Source organism: Anopheles arabiensis, chromosome 2, assembly GCF_016920715.1.
Source record: "Anopheles arabiensis isolate DONGOLA chromosome 2, AaraD3, whole genome shotgun sequence".
Taxonomy (NCBI): Eukaryota; Metazoa; Arthropoda; class Insecta; order Diptera; family Culicidae; genus Anopheles; species Anopheles arabiensis.
Genome location: NC_053517.1, coordinates 43,834,773 through 43,857,591, shown reverse-complemented (window position 1 = coordinate 43,857,591; position 22,819 = coordinate 43,834,773). Strand labels below are relative to the sequence as shown.

The 22,819-nt window shown below is 37.3% G+C and overlaps 1 protein-coding gene across 5 annotated transcripts in view; it reads left to right on the top strand.

Annotated features, from left to right (window-relative positions):
- Positions 1–5,405: 5,405 nt before the first annotated feature.
- LOC120896895 overlaps positions 5,406–22,819 on the top strand; it is a 33,049-nt gene continuing 15,635 nt past the window's right edge. Inside the window, exons 1-3 of one of the 5 annotated variants that reach the window (XR_005738472.1) lie at positions 5,406–5,653; positions 6,711–7,153; positions 9,719–9,865. Coding sequence is in view for 2 of the 5 variants with exons in the window: in XM_040301403.1 (XP_040157337.1) it covers positions 5,503–5,653; positions 9,719–9,865 (298 nt within the window). In the remaining 3 variants the exon portion in view is untranslated. Of the gene's footprint in view, positions 5,654–6,710; positions 7,154–9,573; positions 9,626–9,718; positions 9,866–22,819 lie in introns of all 5 variants that reach the window. The other 4 variants (XR_005738473.1, XR_005738471.1, XM_040301404.1 and 1 more) reach the window with 4 other exon arrangements.

Here is a 22,819-nt window from a genome sequence, read left to right as displayed (position 1 = left end):
CATGTGCACGGTTAAGCCGCCCGGCGGGTCATCCCTCCCCGGATAATCGACGTTCTACTGTAATTATATTTCTTTAGTGTCCATTTCCAAGAAATGGCATTAGCAAACAATAGCAAATTAAGCAAATTAAATTAAAAAACGATAGTCTACTTATGGATTATTGAAATAGTTATTTGAAGTGTTATTGTCAGTTTTTTGTTACATCAATTTGTATCTGACCAATTCCATAATCCTAGCGAACATCGTCGTAGATGTACATTTTTGGTTTGTTACAATCGTGGTTGATCAATGCCTGGCTAATTGTATATGCAAATTATAGTTATATTTAATAGGAATTTGCTTTATACGGTTATAAATCACAATGATTCTCGTTTAAAAGGTTTTATTTTTACCACATCAGTTTCTTTGCTTATAACTGATATTAGAGGCAGTTATTTGGTTCGAATGATACAGAAAAAGTGTAAAAAATGGAGCGAATAATTACCATTCATCATAGTAACAAAATGTGAGAGTAACAAAAGGCACATGAAGTATAATAATATGATAGAGCCGTTGGGATTTCATTATTTTCGTTTTTTCATCTCCATATTTAATTATCAATCACTACATATTCTAATTAAATCTCTATAATAATAAAAGGTAGCATTTCGAGATGAAAGCTTTGTTACGACATTAGGTGACACCAATATTGCAACGAATAATATCATCTTTTCATAGGGAAAACGACAGTTGTCGGTCAAGGGTAGCTTGTATCACTAATATGCATTGCTATATATGTCTATCCATAGCAGGATTGTCATTCCTGGTTTTGGGAATTCGGTCCATTTGGGAAAACCAAAACAGGCATGTTGCTAAGTCTTTGCTAAGACCAGCCAATTTTATCGTACGAACGAATGCCATAATCTCAAAAACTAACTTTCAAGAAATAAAATCTAGGTAAAGAACTATTGTTTGAATGATTTTATAAGAATTGCTCTAAAACCAACAAATCAACAATATCTGGCAGTATGCGATAGCATCTATACATTAAAGAACGTATAAAATAACCAATACATTTTCTTAGTACTAAGATAAAGTTTTCATTAACTTATTGTTCTTATGTATAAGTAAATATCAGTGTATGTATTCAACAAGAGCTTTTTTACAATCATTTTATTTTGCATCGTCGGATTCTGTTATTTGTTGTGGCATATACTTAAAAGAAAAAATGTTACTTTCTACTAACGTTAAGAATCAACAGCCTTTCTGAGTTTCATGTAGAGTAGAAACCTGGCGTCATACCTTCCAAATATTCAAACTAGACACGTGCACACTCTCGACGCTGTGCAACGCTTGAATGCCTCTGCATTTCGTGACGGTCAATTGAAGTTTAATTGAATTTGATTTTAATTAAAACCCTGAAATTTACTCCAGCACTTGGGTGAACTGAAAGGCGAAAAACGATGGACAAACCGATTTCGTTACTGATACCAGACGTCTCCATTGTAGAGGATAAGAAGAAACTCTAGTATAGCTTTTACGGAACGGGGTTGAGCCGGAGACGTTACAACTTTCCGGCCGTGAGCTTTTTCGTCGGGCTAGAAAGGAGAAGCTCGAGAGGTAGATTGCAGTTCAGGTTGTATTTCCTCTAGCTATTGTTTTCAGCACAAATCAGGTAAAATCAAAGTTAAATAGTGGGAAGGGTCCCATTTTTTAAATGTGAACGTCACCATTACTACATTTTAACCCTTTGAAATCGGATCTGTTGGGTAGGGTTTGAAGTTGACTCTCAACCATCTTACCATCCTGAAACTGTTGCGAATGATTGTGTTTTAACAATATTCATTTTTAACGTTGCAGCTTGTGCTTATAAGCCGTAATATAGCGGATGCAAGAAATATTGTTCGAGAGGGCAAAACAAACCATTTTTTCGTTGGCAAATTGGCAGTTCAAATGCATTTTTTTTAATCTAACCATCAGACGGCTTACAATATGCAACAAAGTTCAAAACCTAATTTTACAGGAAGTTTTTTATTGATTCTTTGAAAGTTGATACAATTTGTCAGTTGTAAAAATATCTAGTTTCTGCAAGTCCTCTTTTGTTACATTCCATAGGATCCATTCACCGTAAAAGATATTAAATGCATAATATTGTATGTTTAAATATTATTTTAACACGCTGAGCTTTATAATACTAATAATGGGGGCGTTTACGATACTAGCCAGCTGTTTTAAATGGATTTGGACAGTTGGTGGCTGAAATTATGTCAACACTCCATAAAAAACTACACGCAAAACTAAGCTCAGTATTTCAGCCAAGATTATTTCAACCTAAGAAATAAATAAACAGATGCCGATTCGTCGCAGGCGCGATCAGGTTAGTTAAAGAAGGATCGGTTTTTTTTCGCAGAAGGTTAGATAGATTTTTCAAGTTGAATAAGAGTTCTACAGCTCATTTCATACAGAAAAAACAAAACATTACGATTTTAAAATGCATCTTTGTTTGTACACAATGGCGGACCGCAACTGTCAAATTGATACAACCCGGATGATGAATATTGTTCAACTGACAGACTGAAATCTCAGGTTGTTGGCTGGAAATATACAACAGGTGAATAACTGTTTTGATGTCAAGGATTTTTTTAAAGAAGATATCTCTTTCACATCATATACCGTTTGTAAATATATAAGAGCAAATGGAGCAAAGGCAATACAATAATGATGCTTAGATTTAGTAATGATTTCTCCAATGGGTAAAACTATAACAACCAAACCACGTTTTTAAAAGCGTTTCGCAAGATGTCAATAACATATACCACATTTTCAGCAATATTTGTAGTTATAACAATGGTTGGTGTACAGATACACATATTATAAAACTCAAAACAACCAGTATGATATACATTTTTAATCGATTCTACATGGTTGAACAGTAATACTTACCCCCCCGCAAAGAGGTGTCGACTCAAATCCCGTCACTAATCAACAGTGGAAACTAACTAGAAAAATAAGCGATGCACTTCTAGTGCTTTATCGTTGACACTTAAACCCGTTGGTATATGCCATAAAAAAATCCTAGCGTGAGAAGTTGTCAAACGATGCAAGGAAGCAACACCTGTACACGGCTAACAAGAGAGTGGTTGTGAGGTTGGAAGGTTGTTATGCAGACAGATGGTTATTATGTTGTTGGTGTATTCTGGTGTGATCATTATTACTGTTTCTATTTTGTCTTGCATTACAAGGTTGATGCAAGTTGGTTTTAACGACCGTTGGTGCTAGCGATAAAGAGTGTGATGAGATCCCGTACGCTTACATAGGTGTAGTCTATGCCGGTTAGCCGAATTTGTGTGGGTTGGAAACCGCATTGTTGTTTTCACGCTCCTATGTTAAGATGTGGGTTTATTCCATAGTAGTGTGCTTTTGTTCTGAGACCTGACGTGTGTCTTGCTTTCGACGGAGACAATGCGTTCATAATGGTTCTAATATTAGTTGGTGATGGTGATATTAGTTTTCTTCATCTCAAACCGTTTTTTAACATGTGTAATCATTTCAGCTGTTGAAATGAGTAATAGCCTTATAGATATTTTAAAACAGTAAAGTAGTAAAATAAATAGCAAAACTTAAACACATATTTTTGTTGATGATTTGATATGTTGATAAAACCACCAAAAAATACAAAAATCATTGACTCACATTTTAATTTACCGATTAAAACTTAAATTTTGACGCTTCTTTAACTTGCCAAAGCCAGCTCGAGGACCGCTATTGCAGCCTAACGAGAACTGTCTATTTTCGGTATGGGTTCACAAAATTGGTTTCTTTTCTGCATGGAAGCATGGTTTCTTTCAGTGTTGGAATTGTGTGTGTCTATGAATGTGTGTGTGAGTGTGTGTGTGTGTGAGTGTGTGTGTGTGTGTGTGTGTGTGTGTGTGTGTGTGTGTGTGTGTGTGTGTGTGTGTGTGTGTGTGTGTGTGTGTGTGTGTGTGTGTGTGTGTGTGTGTGTGTGTGTGTGTGTGTGTGTGTGTGTGTGTGTGTGTGTGTGTGTGTGTGTGTGTGTGTGTGTGTGTGTGTGTGTGTGTGTGTGTGTGTGTGTGTGTGTGTGTGTGTGTGTGTGTGTGTGTGTGTGTGTGTGTGTGTGTGTGTGTGTGTGTGTGTGTGTGTGTGTGTGTGTGTGTGTGTGTGTGTGTGTGTGTGTGTGTGTGTGTGTGTGTGTGTGTGTGTGTGTGTGTGTGTGTGTGTGTGTGTGTGAAAAACTCAACGAAGGGACCTGTATTCATTCGTGTGACTCGATCATTTGTGAGACGTGACTTGAAGTTCGATGCAGGCTTCTTCTTCGTAGCCTCTTTCCTCCGATCTAGATTAAACAAGAAAAACGAAACAGAGGAAAATAAAGTGTTGACTGACGATAAATAACTTTGCTCTCAAAACCTTAATGAAGATAAGACATCCTATAGGCGATGAATGTTTCTTTTTTGCTTGAAGAGAGCGAACTTATGCAGCATGATAAGGCCGTATTCATGAACACTATTCAAATTGATTAGGAATAAGGAGGTCCTGTGGTACAGTCGTAAACTCATCCTAAAGACCTAACAATTTGTCCGGTAAGGGTTCAAGTCTAATAAAAACCGCCTAGCTGTAGCAAGGACTCAGTAAGTTAATAAATAAGTCTCGTAAAAGAAAAATAAGCCGGCATGACCGCGTAAGTCGTTAAGCCAAAAAATAAAAAGGAGATATGAGCGTGGTGTTTTTAACACGAAAATAGTTTTTCTTCAGTGAAGCAAACAATTAAACATGATATGTGATGGTTTATTTTGAATTCAGTATAGATGAGAGCCACCAACAAAACACAATCCGTTGAACCAATCAAAAGGTTTTTCCTGAGCTTGCTAAATTTATCCTTGTTTAAATCACTCAACTACCAGGTGAGGAAAATTCATTTTCAAAATTTGTTAAAACTGAAATAAAAATATTTAATTCAGGACAGTATGAAACTTCATTTTTACATTTGCTATGACCTTTTTTTATTGTTTTAAATACTGTTTTGGATTTTCAAATTTAACTGTAGTCAAGTCTTATTTTTTTTTCATTTATCAATATTTTTTAAATTGCACACTACTAAAACTACTATGACCGGAGACTACTGAGTCGAAATCAAAAGAAGGATAATACTATATTAAAAAAAAATCTGCTATCACTTCAAACTTGCAACGCGCATTTCGTTGAGCCCTATCCATTTCGTTGAGGCCCAAACCTTCCAGTATGTAACTCACAGTTTCATTCACGGAAGAATAGCAAGCAGTTATTTCCAAAAAGCTCCGAAATGACGACCGAACGAACGATACAATCTTCGTGCTGGTATCGTGGTTTGCATTCGTTACTGGTGTGGCTGCTCGGAACCTGACTCATTCGTTTCATCATCGGTATCCTGTCGACTACCTCAGTCAGCTGGTAGAAATAGTCCACGTTGAACGATATGCTGTAGGTCCTCATCTTACCGGTGAGAAGCCACGCGCCAGTTAGTGAATGAACGTTCCGATTGTCGGATGGGTTGACGTCCACAGTTTCTCGCATACACCCCCTAGTTCACAGTGTGTGCGTAATTGTGTAACGATACCAGTCGAGTATTTGTGTCCCCGAATGTATATGGAGAAGTGTATGTCAAATACGTATCTAAGTGAGTGTATTAAATCAGTCTTTGAGAATGAACGCATCCTTCAAAATAGTGATAAAGCTATGGTTGTTGGGTTGCATCACAATGCTCCGTGCTTTCTAATGGACAATTGATCGTTTAGTGCCGAACTCGACACATATGATAACCCGATTCGTGCACTTAACTACTTGACAAATTGTTATTTGACCTCTTTATCTTGATTCAAGTTTAAATAATAAAATTAGATTCCGATATTTGGAAGGACAAATGTGCCGAGATTTCGATGGATAGCAGAAAGACAAATTGAGCTCATTATTGAAAAGGCGGATGTAGAGCCCTAAGCGATAAAAAGAGTTCAAGCGTCCTGTAAGTGTTGAGTGCTCGAGGGTTGTGGGAGGTTTGGTATGAATTGCGCGAATCCGTACCCACTGTAAGATGTATAACCAATGTGATATGACTTATAATCCACGTGCCCACGAAGTCAACAGGGCCACTGGCAGCCGCTCAGTCTGCTAACCGTCTGTTACTGTGTATGGCGGCTTTCTGAGCTTACGGTGGAGCGCCTGGTACGCATATCATGCATCTCGAAGACATTTTCCGGCCGGATACCATTGTTCTACGACATTCGCTCACTGCGTACGAAAGCCATCTTAGTATTGTATACGACCGTACGGTAACTTCCTGTTTTTACGTGGATGGTTTGATATGGACAGAGAGAAAACAAATGTTTTTAGTGTGTTGTACCACTTCCAGTTTTCCTCGTGTTTAACTCCTCATTTCAATATCGATTGCACTTTGCGTCCTTCGCAATGATGGTCTATTGTGATGTTTATTTATTTAGCACACATTCACATTTACACATACACACTTGCGACACAAAAGACTAGTGGACGTGTGACAGTTGCATTCTTTGTTTGTATAAGTTTTATTGTATCTTTTCTGTCGATCTCCAATCACAACTCACAAGCAGAGTTTTTCAAACGCTATATGATATGGAAGCAAAACATATTTGAGTGTTTTTTCCTACCCCTAAAGGAAACAAAAACGGAATTTACATCTTCTTCCCACAAAACGTGAACAGGGGTTTATGCGTGCAATTAATTTGACTAACCAAAACAATGTGTTGTGCAGATCGCGCCCTGAACGTTTCCAGTGATAGCCTCGAACACTATAAACTAAGGTGAAAACGTCCTATGCAAAAAAATACTCCCAAACAAGCACGAAAAACAATCAAGCTACTCCCGTGGATGCGCTACTCGGTCTATTGATGCAGAAAGTAAAGAACACACTACACTGAACCAACGCAACAACCACTATTCATGCTAACAGAGAGGTTAAATCTGCATCGATAGCTCACCTCTAGATCAGATGTGCTTGTGCGTTTGAACATGCGATCGCACCAAACGGGCAGTTGAAACAATAGAAACAGTATACCAAGGGCATGAACACCGGGAATGCTGTCAAACCACCGATAACAGCGTTTTCGGGGAGACTTTGTTGGCAACCTTAATGGGATGCAGCTTGGTATGTGTGTGCCATATTTGCGATAAAAAAACTCCTCAACCCAACGAGTCGAATACCGGCGTGATTGGGAAACAGAGAACACTCTATTCAGCAAACTTTTAAAATTGTTTTCCTTCTTTTTTTACTTTGTTTCATTGGTGTGGCCACTGGTGTTGGTTGCTGCGGTTCTGATCGTTCAAGCGTATATGCCCGTTGTGGAATTTTTCCCCGTTTTACGTTCCTTTATTCCATCCTTTTCAACTATGTCCGTATCCTGCTCCCATGTTTAATTTCCTGCTTTAACATAGTTATAGAGGTTTTGGCTGGATAGTAACAGTTTCACCTGCATTTGCCCGAGGAGCTTCAGACGGTGACAGCACCGTTGGGTCTAAAGAGTATCCTGCTAAAAACATTACGGTTGTTGGTTATCCTCATCGCTTTTTTCAGCATGTTTCCTCTATGCAAGGGATACAAAAAAGTGCCACATAAAATAAAACCATCCACCAAGCACGTTCACACCTTGCCAACACAAGGAAATACAAACACATCAACCGCAAAGAGACAATGTAGGCGAGTAATAGCAGCGAGTAGAATGCACACATCGTGCACTATGTTCAACGAACTGGACAGCATCCGGCATACGTTGAGAAAGGTTTTCACCCGTGTTTCGAATGTATGTCACACGGTGGACAGTGTGGTGTGCTGTGTTGAAATCGCTTCATCCTAGTAGAGTTTGGTGTGCACAAAGTACTAAACTTCACACACCACTACAAATGTGACCGAATACTGTCGCAGTTTGACCAGGGTGGTTTTTGGCCGTCGTTTTGCTAAAGGTGATAATTCACCCCGATATGCCGGTATCGTTATCTGGCCTGCAACTTTTTTTTTCTTTTCAATGCACTGCAGCACACACATCGTCTTTATTAGCGTGCGAACTGTGATAAAGAAACGCAAAAAGCAACTACAAATTGGAGATATGAGAGAACCAATGCAAAATATTGTATACCTTTCTCATCCTGTATTTTTTCCGTTGATGTTCATTTGGTGTTTGTTTTTGTACAATTAGCCTTTTAACTACCTACTGCTTTTGTTTCCGAAATCGTTGTCTATTATATTTTCCATATGGCTGGAAAAAACTAAATACACATTAAATATAAAAATGTTCCTTGTCCATAGCATAGCATGCAATGCTTTGCACTCATTGAATCTAAAAGCTGACTTAATCAAGTCATGTTGTGTAGACTATTTTGTTTCGAAAAACTCATTAAAAAATCATTTCATCAACTCCATAATTTGAAACTGCAACCAACCAGAACTCAACACGACGAAATGTTTAACTACCGTTCCCTTTATATTAATTTAGTGGCATGTAAGAAATACAATTCTTTTCTCACTACAACTTTCTACACTCGAGATGTGGAATTATCGGACACAATTATTCTGTTTCTGTTTACAAAACGCTCCTTCCATTGTTAAAAAACAATAACAATAAACCCTTCTAAATATATTCAAATCAAAATTTAAGTAACTTAAAAATTATTCATAAAATTATATTACTTTTCTTTATTACAGTTGTTAATGTAACACGCCAACAAATCCTTGGTAGTTTTAAGGTTCCAAAACAATAAAACCCTAAAGAATACTGAGTACGCCGGATTCAAGCTTGACAACGACAGTTTCATACTTTACAAGATCAGAATAGAATTAACTGCGTCCAATTGAGGGTTTACGACGCCAAAGTCACACTTGACGAAAACCGATAACTAGTTTACAATAGTGAATTGGATACGAAACCCCTATAAGCTTATGGCAAAGATTTATACTGATTGTTTTGATGCTTAACAAGTTAATGAAATATCTTGTGCTAATGGATCGTTATCATGTGCCAGTGGCTCGAAAATAATAAAATGTAAGAGTGTAGTTCATTTTTTTTTCAATTAAATATTTACCTGATTTTAATTGAAAATTAAGGTACGGCTTAGAAATGAATTAACAATCATCTCACTTACACTTGGATAAAGGAGTCATAAAAAGGAGTTTAATCGAATTCGATTCAATGGCAGATACAAGCAGCAATTAAAACAAAGCTCACTAATACGATCTGTAAAAAATCACGTATACTTTAGATTATATATTCCTCAGAATCAAAATCATTCAAATAGATCCAACTGAATTTTGGATATGAAATTCAAAATCATTGTCATATAAAATTCGAAAGACTTTCAAACTGAAATATTTGAATGACTATACTCAATTTGTAAATTTAAGAATCAAACGATACGCAACAGTGCACTGAAGTTAGGAAATAAGATATATTTGCAGCAACTCATTTAAGTGAATGTTGGAAATAGTGAAAGTCTCTCTTTTTTTCTGTCTCTCTCTCTCTCTCTCTCTCTCTCTCTCTCTCTCTGCTCGCATATTTTGGGTATTTTTCTGCCTAGTGCAATGAATCGGTCGTATTTTGGACAATGTTGTCAACGGCTATGGAATTTTGTGAGACTCGATTTCGTTGGATGCGATTTTGCTTTGCAGGCAAACTGAAGATTGTTAACATACAATGGTGTTGAATAATTTATGCAATTACAGCTCCCATCAGCTGCAGATGCAGCATCACACCTGCATCAGACAACCGCACCACGCTTCATGCGACGGTCATCATTCCTACACAAGCGTTGCGTGTATTTTCTAAGGCACTAGCACGAAAATACACACACACAAAGGACACAGATGTCGGTAAGTACTGAGTAGCGCTGTGCGACTTTAAACAGGGAGCCTTGTTGCGTTGTATCAAGTATACGGGGTTTTGACTACAAAAGAAACAGGTCCTTTTTTCAAAATTTTCCTTTTCATGTGTTGCATGCTGATCATTGACTGCTTCTAGTTGGAAAGTAATGTACACTAAGATCGTTATTGTTACACTTTCCTTTGTACTTACCTTTCGTCATGCAGCATTTCTTAATTGTAAAGTTTTCATTTCAATTCCTTCAATGTATGTTCCGTCTAAGTTAAACAGATGACCTAAATCCACTGCAGCACTTGTAGCAAGCAATGTGATATAACCGTGGAAATTAGGAACGGTACCCTCACTCTTTCAGACTAGATTACAATCTATTATTAAAAGAGTAAATTATGAAAGCTAGTATCGAATCATCTGTGTACACAGCCGTAGATATTATGATGCAAAAACTGCTCAATTAATGATTTTAAGAGACTAAAGTGTGTTTGATTTGCCACACACACACACAGTTGACAGTTTGTGGCTGAAATCATGTCAACACGCCAAACTAGCCTGACATTTTCCGCCTAAATTATTTCAGCAGGAAACATATGTAAACAAATTGAAGCTTGTTGGCTACAAATAGAAAATGGAATGAAACGGATATGAAACCATATCATCATCATCATCATTCAAATCATCATTTAGAATGATTGATTTTAAGTTGGCGAATAATTTGGAACAAGAAGTTTAAAAAAAAGTTAAACAAATCAATCTACTGCATAATAAATTGATTTATAAAAGACAGACAGACAGAGAACTTAATTCGTTGAAAGCACTGACTTTTTATTAAGTCTGTTTTAACTTAAATAGTTGTGTTGTTGATGGAGATATCATCTTGTAAAGATTCGACAAGTTTTACATTCAATAATCTCTGAAAATAATCAAACGAATAGTAGAACCAACGTTTTAAAACAAAAATAATTGAAATAACGAAGAAACAAGTTTGCATGCCTCCAGCACTTCTGAACAATATTTTGGTACGTGAGGACTTTGAAAAATGTTTTTTTCCTTATTCGTTTCACAAAGTTTTTTGCTTTCACAAACTGAATGAAAAGAAGTGATCGTTAGGATTTTGTTTGTCCTATGAGGATTGGCGGAAACACATGATCTTGAGCCATAGATGCAAAAAAGAAGCAGCAAGTTGGGAATTATTTCTTTCTTCTTCTTTGAAAGTTGTCTCTTATTGCCAGAAACTGCAGTTTAATTCAATACTTTCATGCTTTATGTTATATTTTCTATGTTTATCCCCCAACAATTTTATGTCATGACTGCTTCTTACAGCTGTTGCAAAAAAATTGTTATAACATTTTGCGTAATTGAAGACGAGATTTATAAAATTGTTACTGAAGTGTGGGATAGCAAATCGATCGATCGATTAAGAATAAAAACTACGTATCATCTGCTCCATGTAAAAGAAAGGAGATAAGTTGAACTATAGGAGTATTAAAGAGTTGAATACCGCCTGTAAAATCCTGCATTCCTGATCCTTCAGGATTGCCTGGTACCTCACGTTGAAAAGATTGTTGGAAACTATCAAAGAGGATTCCGAAACGGAAAATTAACCACTTATGTTTACCATGTCTTTGCCATGTTGCAGATCTTGGAGAAGATGGCAGAGTACAGACACCACACGTATCATCCCTTCATTGACTTCAAAGCCACATATTATAGCATAGCCAGGGTAAAACTATACGTCACTATGAGCTCTTTTGGAGTCCCGGGCAGATTGATAAAGCTAGTTAGAATGAATATTACGTCACTTGCCAGGTGAAGGTGGATGGAAAATACTCAGGGCTCGACGTACAGAAAGGTGAATGCACTTTTGAAGTCGTCCCAGAATTCACCTAAGGTCAAAGGTCAGCAAAGACAATAGCATGGTAACTTAGTTGCGCGCAAGGATGCTGGCTACCAACCGGTCATTCTACAGTCTGAGATAGCCAGTTCACCTCAAACAACCTGTCGCGACGGACGAAGCTGGGACTATATAGCACTTAAATAGTACCGGTACTCACATACGCCTCTGAGACATGGACACTGTCCAAATCTGACGAAACCCTCTTAACCACGATTGAGAGGAATATGACATTACGAACAATTTGGTACAGAGCGAGATAGTACTATATCAGTTACATATTAAAATGTGACGGTAAAACTATATAATAAATTTTGACTGGCGTTGGAAAATGTTTTGCCATTTATACATGCAAATTATTTTTCTGAAAATATCGTGTGAAGTAAAAAGTAAACCCTCATTTGTTTTAAACACAGACACTCTAACACGAAACAAATTGTAAGCAAAGGAGGGACTGATAGAGGTTGCAAACCGCAAGCAAAAGAGGAATCATGAACAAATGCAGTAAAACATCACAATGGAAATTTATTCCTATCAGTTTACAGCTGGTGTGACTGCAAGGTATGATATGGTAAGGTAACTGATTATACTGATAAAAAATACAGATCTTCTCGGACAAGGAAGAGTCGGTTCGACGAAGTGGAAGTTAAACAAGAGTGAACGGAGAAAATCCAAAGACGACTGCTTAATTTCTAAATTGAGCTGATTGTGAAAGGATGCTTACGACGAAAAAAAAAATATAGGTATAAGACGATTGCGCACGACAACTAAATTAAGTCGTTTTTCTAACCATTGCTAAGAAATGTACAAGAGAATTTGCTGCAACCTTATCTTGCAGCTCTCAAGACATGGCTAAAAGCGTGTGGTTTACATTTGTTGTGACAGTTTTTAAATTTCTTGTGGTTTGATGCTACTTTGTTCGCACGAATATATCACCGATCAGGGTCATACGACTTGAGTCAACCTTTTTGGGATTTCCGTAGAATGGTCCTTGCTGTCGCATTTCTTATTGATTGATTGAGGTGCAAGCACATGCTCGAGGATAAAAAGTTTGTGGTTCACGGTTAACAAGAAGAATGTTCGTCAACAAAAAATGTAACCATTATTTAGGCATGATTATATCGTAAAAAATCGAAAACATATTGTAAACCTCTACATTTTTGTTAAACTTATTAAAATGCTTCATTTCTATTCCGTAAACATAGTTTCTTCACAATCTAATTATATTCTACAACTGCTTCAATATGTAATTTAGTCATAATAACCTTTCATGTATTTGTTTCGTACAGTAACAGTAACGAAAACATTTTAATATTTTCGTAGACGCAACTCGTTTTTTCTTTGCATTTCTTTTCTCTTTATATTTGATCTTGCATCTTTGTAATAGCAATCGCTTACTTTTATGATAATTTTACAATTATGTCTTTTCTTGAAAGTACATTTTAGTTTTTCCTTCGCTGTTCCACTGCATTCCTCCTGTTGCATAAAATGTAAACAATAGAATTTCCATATCGTTTTGGTGTATCAAGAGTTGGAAGCTTCAACTGGGGCTAGTGTACAGTGAATGAAAAAAACCGTATCCTTTGCATCGTCCCAATTTTTTGGTGGTGTTATCTTGTAGGCTACATCAAATGCCTAAAATGGCGAACGGATTTTTCTATAACAGTCTCGCCATTTTGCTATGTTTGGCTGAAAAATATTCTTCATACAAACGCATTTAAATCTGTTGTATATTGTGCATTTGTTATAACTAGTATCTGTATTTGATTTTTTATTTAACGGTATTATTTGGAAAATTACGATATTTATATAATATCTTTTGAAATCGCTCGCGTATTAGTGATAATCCATGCTATGAAAAGTTGATTGTCAAAGCACTACATGATATTTTGAAATATTTTAAAGCACCCTAATCACAAGCACCATTTAAGTATCATCACAGCAACAATAAAATACACATATTCATATAAAACACTCATATTTTGCTCCGAAATACTATTTGCCATAATAGCTGTAAAATTTTCATTTGTCTATTCTGCGTGTGAACTTTGCATTTGTTTATCTAAATAGCAACATGGCTGACACATATTGGAAACATCAATCAACAATCAAATCAATAAATCTGCATTGCATTGACATAAGGACTAGTTTTAAACAGCCCATAATTTTAGAAAGCATTTGGGCAGATTTATAACTTTTAAAAAACTTTATGTAACGATAGCACCCGAAGTATGATGTACGCTGATTACATGGTTTCCTGATTACATGGATTACATGGAGGTACATGGTTTCTTAATTTCAAAAATAACAGGAAAATCTTATTAAAACACTTTTTTGTTCTTTGGAGGGATTATATTTCATTAACAGATTAATAGTAACGAAAAATCTAAAAAAGACATTTCCTGTAGCATTCTAAAACATCATCCCAAATTGCAATTATTTATGCATCATATATTATAACTAATAATTATCATGAGGGATAATATCACCCACTACAAACACTACGACAAGAAAATTTAGTTTATTATGTCCAGAGTTTCCTTAATTTAAGATTTAACATGTGTTTGATTATAAATATTAAACATTTGATTTTACGGCTCAAGTCTCAAATAAAAAGTCCGAAAATAAATTAAGAAATTAGTATTTTTTCCCCTGAATATCATACTATATCTCATCAGTTGAATGTACCATTTATTCTGATTGTCACAGTTTATTTTCTAATACAACTTCCAGTAATTCGTTATAGTGGAAAATTAGTAGGATTTTACAGGAGCCAGGGCAAATAGTACGTGAATCTTCAGGATTTTATACCTAAACACTGCTCAGTACGTCGACTTTAAATCAATACTTTCAATTGCATTATGCGTCATTCCAAATGCATATAGATGTGATTTCATTAAAAAAAATACGATGCCATTCTATCAATGTTTTTTTTTTGTTCTCTTGATAATAATAGTTCACGTTGTAATTGATCTTTGACGGTCAGATTCACTTTTTGTGTTTCTTTGTACCTATGACAGTGGCTAAAGACGTTATCTTTGCATTACGCTACTCTTCTGTATGTTCACACAACATGAGATACTTAGTCAGGTAGCTATGACCATGTCTTATGGTTATGTAAACCTCAGTCACACCATTGCATTCATCGATACATCAAAATTACTGAGTGTCGATATTTATAGTGTTTGCAAAATCCTTCAACAATAACCCATCATCACATAAACCAAAAGCCAACGGGTGATGGTGGTTTTCTATGATGATCGAAGAGTTTTCACTTCTTTGTAATGGAATCCTCCCCTTGCATATACTATCACACGATTATGCATCAACCATTAAATTCATCATAACGTAACCACAACATCCTTCACCTCCATCTCTGTGTGCCTCATGTAATTTTTGTTAAAAAATTTGACCCTTTTTTAAAGCCTATCATTTTTCGTTTCCTTCAATTCGTCTCTTGCTATTGCTCCTTTCTCCTTTTAACACACTATCTTATATTCTCAGCGAAAGTTGAAGGTTGCTTCATTTCTCTCTCACTGTGCTATATTTCCCGTAGTCTCTGAGTCGTCGAAGGAAAATTGTGAAACTTACGGGTCGATTTTATCCTAACTGGTTTGAAGCCTTACCCCTCTATGAACATTATGACCAGAATGCGGGGTAAAAATATTGCAAGTGAGTATAAAAGAGAACGCAATCATACATACTCACTTGCTCACTTTGCCTATTCTTTTTTATCAATCCTCTGTTGAACTGGTTGAACTTTTTTGCTGCCCACACTTAGGAGACCGAAATGGCAAGAAATGTGTTTGCGATTTATTGACACAAATTGGTTGGCATCGTTAACTGGGCGATGAAAGAAGGCTGGACTGTGAGTTAGGTGTATTGGTGTGAGGTATTTTATTGATACTTCCGTTGATAATTTCATTTCATGACCACAAACCATCGGTCATGATATCGGTCGAAAGGTTCGAGGTTCTTCGGGTGTGAAGGATGGTGGCTGGAAGTGGATTGATACCGATATATATTCAATTTATTTACTGGATCGAAAATCAACTGTTGATTTGTAGAGCTGCTTCGATTCAATCGTTTTAGATAAATACTATTCATTTACTTTTTACAGGTATATTCTGGGATATCCGATAGCACTTATACGCTTGTTAGGAGATACGAGGTTTTTTAGATTTGACAGTTCTTCAAGCAAATAATACTGATTTGACTCATCAATTGGCAAAAGGAAAGCAAATTCCCTGATGTTTTTAAAAACCTTTTAAACATGCATTAAACAGTTATCTGCAGTCAGACTCATCTCATCTCACCTACCACTTCAAACAAAATTTTACAAAATATATCTCTATTTTGACAAACAAACGGATGGTTGGTTCATTTTATCGAACCTTAGCGATTAACCCGCCCTTGCGCACATGTACTAGATAAATATCTTTAACACTGACTGCATATAGTGGTGGATATTCAAAATCGGACACTTCCAATTCGGACGCTCTTCCTACCATGAAGACTAGGCACGGTTTATTTTGGTAGGTAAAATTTTGCAAAGACAAAACGGATTCAAACACATTCCTTTTATTCAAGCAAGATGCAGTATAAACCATACATTCCAGAAATTCATAGTATTGATTTTGTTTATTTGTCGACAACCATAAGAAACTGTACCGAATCTGACCGTTGTGCAATCGAAGAGGACAAATGTGTTATTAGACAGAGTAGCTTATACCATCTGACCTGTAATCAAGTGGTAGACAGCGGTATCTATTCATAACAATGACTAATGTTATAAACAAGTGGACAGTTGTAAACCCTGTAAGGTAAATTCAATAAGATTTCGATAGTTGAATACCCTGAATCATGTTTTTCAATCGTACTCAACCAAGTGTAATGTAGCACAATTTGTATTAATTTAAACTCATTTATCTAAAAACGTTCTTTCAGCTTACACATTTTACAGGGGTGGACAACATTTATGCTTGGCTTGGTAGTTTTTCTCCGCCCGCCAATTGAAAAACTTTTTCCATCAAGATTTTTTCGGTCAATACTATTTTGACCTTCATACACAGGTAGCGGCTTTCTGCAGAAAAAGAAAGGAAGATAAATAACAGGTTTTGGTTGTGCATTGAAGAAATGGGCGAACAAAAAGAGAACGGAAAAGAATGTGAACATCGAAAAGCAATTGAAATTAAAAATGACAATTCAATAATTGGAACCGCGGTTGCAAACCAAAACCACCAACTGTAATTGATGGAAGACCACAGGCGGGATAGGGCAAAGATGTTAAAGACATGAACAAAAATAAGTGAGAAAAACAACATACTTTCAATGGTTGCAGACGTTTGTGGGTGCTTTCTTTTGTGTCTTAAAACGTTGCACCAATTTCTCACCGGAAGCCATCAACTGATGATTATGAGCTCGGCAACGTTACGGATGATTGAACACACTCACATACAAGCACACGAGTGCCAGACAGTGCGATATGGGAAACCATTGGAAAACATTCGTACCTGTGCAACGTTAACGTCGGTGTGCTTCTGTACCGAATTTTGTGTCGCACACAAACATAAATCCTGCCTCAGTGCACTTAGAGTTGAACCATGGCACGTTTTATTGCATCGTCATATGTGGTGAAGAAAACGAACATTTCATTTGAACAACAAAACTGATAAAAATGTAGCCCAAAGGGAATCGAATCTGCCATTGACAGTCGGTACCTAATGCTAGCTAGGAAAAGTGTCAATCCTTTGCATTGGGATTCAAAGAGCTCAATTTCTTCAAAACTCTAGTCGTTCGAACTGTGGATGGAAGGTGAGTTTAATCTAAACTCTCTTTCACTCACATAATAAGATTTCACCATACTAACTTAAATTTCTAGTCAGCCCTTCCCTGTTTATCTCCACTTTATCCACCCCGTGGTATAAAACCCGAGTCAAGTCGCAGTAAGCGAGGTGCTAGTAATAAGCACTACTTCAGGTTTAGCTCGCTTCTACAACTAAAAAAGGACGATGTGACTGTTAGTAAACCGGAAATCAGAAGTAACAAACATAACATTGACCAAGCTTCCGTTATTATAACGCACATAAAGCAACTCAATCAACCCCTCGTTTATGGACGAAAAAGTCGGCTATGAAGTCAGCAACCCTGGGGCGGCTAATGGCTATCGGCACAGCTTGGTTTTGCTGTTTGTGTGCACGTATTACGTGTTGTTACAAAAAGAAGTTGTGGGTGATGTGTGGTTCGAAAGTGGTCGTAGCGCATACCGCATTGAAGTAGACAACAAAACGAACTCCTTCTTTTTTATTTGATCATACCGTGCTTTAGATTTAACAGCGAGCAGCCTTTGTGCATTGTGAAAGAGCTAATTCGCTAATATATTTGTTTGCACAAATATGCGCGCAGTAGGTATTAAAACATTTGTTAGTATTAAAACATTTCACTCAACACACTTTGTTCGCGTTGTTTAGAATGTAACATGCATGTAACGGAGTGATAAGGTTAGACATTAAAGTACAAATATTTAAAAAAAATAACAGAAAAGGTTTGCCTATCGCTCTCTGCAGCCTTGTTCCCTGCTTTCGTTTCTTTGTGATTGAATACCTTATCCGAATTTCTTCCTTCTCGGCCTCATAAGCACTCACACACAAAAGCGATTGGTATCCACCGTGTTGCGGCCACGATCGGATTCGCCCAATCGTTTCCTCACTCGCTGTACCTTTCGCCTATGGTACTATTCGCTCACTGTACCAGTTATCGTTCCATGGCCCGCTTAAGCTCGTTCAGTAACACTTCTATTATTACTAAAACCATTTATGCTATAACTAATTTTATCTTTGTTATTTTAAACTTTCTTTACAAAATTTTAAGTTTTCAACTTACACAATTGGACCGGTCTGGTGGTACAGTCGTCAACTCGTACGACGTAACAACATGCCCGTCATGGGTTCAAGTCTCGAATAGACCGTACCTCCATACATACGACTGACTTTCCTACTATGGGTAATCAATAAGTCAATGAAAGCCACACCTAAATATCATTGGTACTGGCACGCCTTGACCGACAACGGTTGTTGAGCCAAAGAAGCCGAAAGATACTAGAGCAATGGGAAACTATCTTTTTTACTATCTGATGTTACCTGTTACACCTCACAGCATCTGCAAAATTAATAGCAATCGTTTTGCCAGGCTACTGCATATAAATGAAAAACAGCTACAGCTTTTTGTATATGATTCCTTCTTCATGTTTCGCATGTTTGCATAGCCTGTTTATTTCCCTCACCAGCAATGGAGGCGCCCAGCCGTTAGTGCATCGTCGCATATCTGTCTCGTCTATCTCCGTCAGGCATTTCGCATGATCAGAGGCCGTTACATTAAATTTCACCTGCTTCACCTAATTTTTCACCCGAGGCAATCTGTGCACGCGATCAGCGGCTAGGTGGGAGATGCTACCAGCCGCCAGTTCTCGAACTCGTTGTGTTTTAGTTTTTTGTTGTTGTTGCTTATTTCGTTCTTAGTGCTAGTCAAGTTTCGACTAATATGGTATTTGTCTATTTATGATCACTTGTCCAACATTTCACAGTGCCATGTTGCATGTTCAAGAGCTGTGTACTTTCACTGTGAAAACTTTTATACAGTTGAAGATGAAATGTAATAAAAGCTTGCCAAAGCGACAAGGTACAATAAGATTAGGATGAATAAATCATGAGACTTTACCTCTTGCTCTTCTTTGCAATACATAACACGTTCTGAACATAGAATAAAAAAATGTTTCAAGAAACAATATCAAATTTCACCGGATTTAAACGAAATTCTTAACAAAAACTTGTCTTAGTAGACCGTTGAAGGTGTTAATTGCATGATTTGGGTTAATTCTGGCCCTCATTTAAAAAAAAAACGCTTCCTTTTTTGTGTCATCAGCTCATTCCTCTTAAAACGTTAGCTGGTCTTCTAGAGGAAGTATCTTTGTCTCTTTCCATTCATCTAGCAAAGGTTCGTGTTTTAAAAAGCTGGACAAAAAAAAACCAGAATAAAACAAATGAGCACGGCCTCTCTGGCCGAGGTTAAAGCGCAATTTGATGAATGGTGGATGTTTTGTTTGAGATTTTTCATGGTTATACGTTAACTGGACCTTGTTTGAAGGTTGCCACAGTTACGGGACAACATAGAGATAAAAAATCTTTATTACACATTAGGAAAACCATGCCTGATCAATTTTAGTAACTCAAAGAACAAATCTCTATTTATCGTTTTAACCCAACGATTGCCGTATTGGTATAGGTTAATGTTCACGGGGACGACAGTGTGCACACGCATACTGTCGCACACACTAAGCACGCAAGGTTGAGGGTGTTCCGAGCGCTGTACAGTGAAAAAGTGTGAAAAAGGCCGATTGGAAATGAGCTCTCGGCAGGGGTGCTCGGTGCATCCAGTGTGCGACTCGGAGTGTACGTTTGTAAAATATTTTATTTTTTTATCGCGTGTTAGAAATGTTTTGAATACAGTAAAACAAGTACATTTAAGTTACAACAGTTTAACACCAACTTAAAGTAAAAAAAAGTTCATAACATGTACAATATGGAAGGAAACGATTATAAGACCAATCATTGCAAATGTTTCTATTGGTGCAACCGTCATTATACTCCCTTAGGAGTAATGTTTCAATTAAAGATTTAGGGGTTGGGTTTGAGCTTGGAGAGTGCAATTGAAATTAATTGTTTTCAAACGAATCATCATCATCAACAAAAATGGAAATCAAAAGAAAAGTGCAAAGCGAAATATTTTTTAAGTAGCCGCGTAGCAGAGAAAAAGCTTCTGAAAGGCCACGAATTGTTAGCTTCCGCAAAGATTACTTGAATAGAAATGTTAAAATATTATTTTTGTTTTGAAGGAAAAAAAAATACTGTTTGCTTCATCAATGATTACAGGTTTATCGTTGGGAATAAATTATGCCCTACTCAATCCGGAATATGTCACGTCTGGATATAATTGAGCTTAATAGCCCTTTCGATCATTCGAGCAGGGAGGCTTTTTCAAATTGTTCCTTTTCAAACGCTGTGGCAGCACAACGCACTTAGGAAGAATGGATAAACCAAAGAGAAATTAAGTTCTTTTTGGCCATCAAAATGTTGGGTGCATCAATTATATGCCCTATTCGCCTATTTTTTCATTTTGATTTTTTTATTTACTTTGATTGGATACTTTTGTTGGTAGGCAAACTTTATTTTACATTAGGGTTTGAATAAATATAAAGTGTAGCAATAGTCTGAGTTCCGTTGAAAACGGAAGGTGAAAAGATAGATAGAGATAGATAGATAGAGATAGAGATAGAGAGAGATAGATAGAGAGATAGAGAGAGAAGCCTTCATACCATACGGAACCGACGATGTATGTAACGCCCTTCATTGTGTTGTTGTGCGTGTAGCCTTTTTGACAAGAAAGTGTATGTTAAGAGCGAGAGCACGACTTGTGGGCGAGCAGGTAGAGACGCGCTTTGAGGTTTTGTAGTGGTAGTGGTAAAAGTAAAGGGTGTTAAGAAATCGAATTGAAACAACATAATGTTAGTAGCAAGTGGCTTAGCCAGACGCCAAATCAAGCAGCGATGTTAAGTTAAAAAATAAGAAACTTTTCTGACTTGTCAATTGCTTCCTAGAGTAAATTATACAGTCACTATTGAATCTGTACATGAACAATTATAAAGGATCACACGTATTTAATTTGATTGAATATTAATTTTAATTTGGTTTTTGTCCTGTCTATGATGTCAATGTCATCCGCGAAGCCAAGAAATTGGAAAGATATTCATTTCCATCATAATAATGTTTAATTTCTTCTGCATATTTTTCAACACATAAACGTGCTGCTGCTATCGTCTTTTTCATCGAGCTTTGAAACCTGATCGCATCACCCATTGTCAGTTGAAATATTGAAAATCATCCTGAAGAAATTACAAATAATTGTGATAGAAATGAAATATCAGAGTTTTGCGGAAACATCTTGCATGCGGTAAAAACAATGTTTACATTCGAAACTAACTTGGAAATGCTATCATTGCAACGTAGCGTGACGAAATATTCAACGTAAACCATTCGATAATAAATACATGAAATGTTCAGATTGAGCGGATATGCAAAGGGTAAACACTAGTGATGGGCGGGTCGACCCGAACCTATCGGGTCGAAGCCATCCGTAAGCGACCCGGAGTCGTTCGGGTCGACCCGAAAGGTACAAGTAGGTTCAGTGGGTGCAACGACTCCGGTAGGTGCGACCCGATAGATCAGTAGGTGCGAGAAAGCATAAGCGACTCCGAACCGTTGGTGCAGCGAGTTCGGGTCGGGTCGGGCCACAGTAGGTTCAGTTTGACCCGAGGGTGCGGCGAGTTCGGGTCGACCCGATAGATGAGTAGGTGCGAAAAAGCATAAGCGACTCTGACCCGTTGGTGCGGCGAATTCGGGTCGGATCAAGATAGGTTCAGTTTGACCGCCGGCCTGACGTCACAGTTTTTCGAGTGAGCACGTAGCGCATGGCAAGAGAGCGATGAGAGCGACAGTTTCTTGTGCCATTGTTATCACTCTTTTGTTCCATTGTGTTGTGTTTTTAGTTTGATGTATATTGTTTCGTTGTTTTACTATATGCTATTGGTGTATTTTTTGTGTATTCAAGATGTGCTTGCGGATTCATTGCATCGTTTAAATTTGCTATCGGTGTATGGTATATTATAGCAATAATTGTGTGTTTGTGAGACATGGACACTGTCCAAATCTGACGAAACCCTCTTAGCCGCGTTGGAGAGGAAGATGCTCAGAAGGATACTTGGCCCCGCATGTGTGGAAGGACAATAGTGGAGCCGCTATAATGACGAGCTATACGAGATGTACGGCGACCTCACTGTCGTACAGCGTATAAAGCTCGCCAGGCTCCGGTGGGCTGGCCATGTTATACGCATGGAAACGGACGACCCAGCCCGTAAAGTCTTTTTAGGCCGTCCACAAGGACAGAGGAAGCGTGGTAGGCCCAAATTGAGGTGGCAAGATGGCGTGGAGGCGTCGGCCATTAA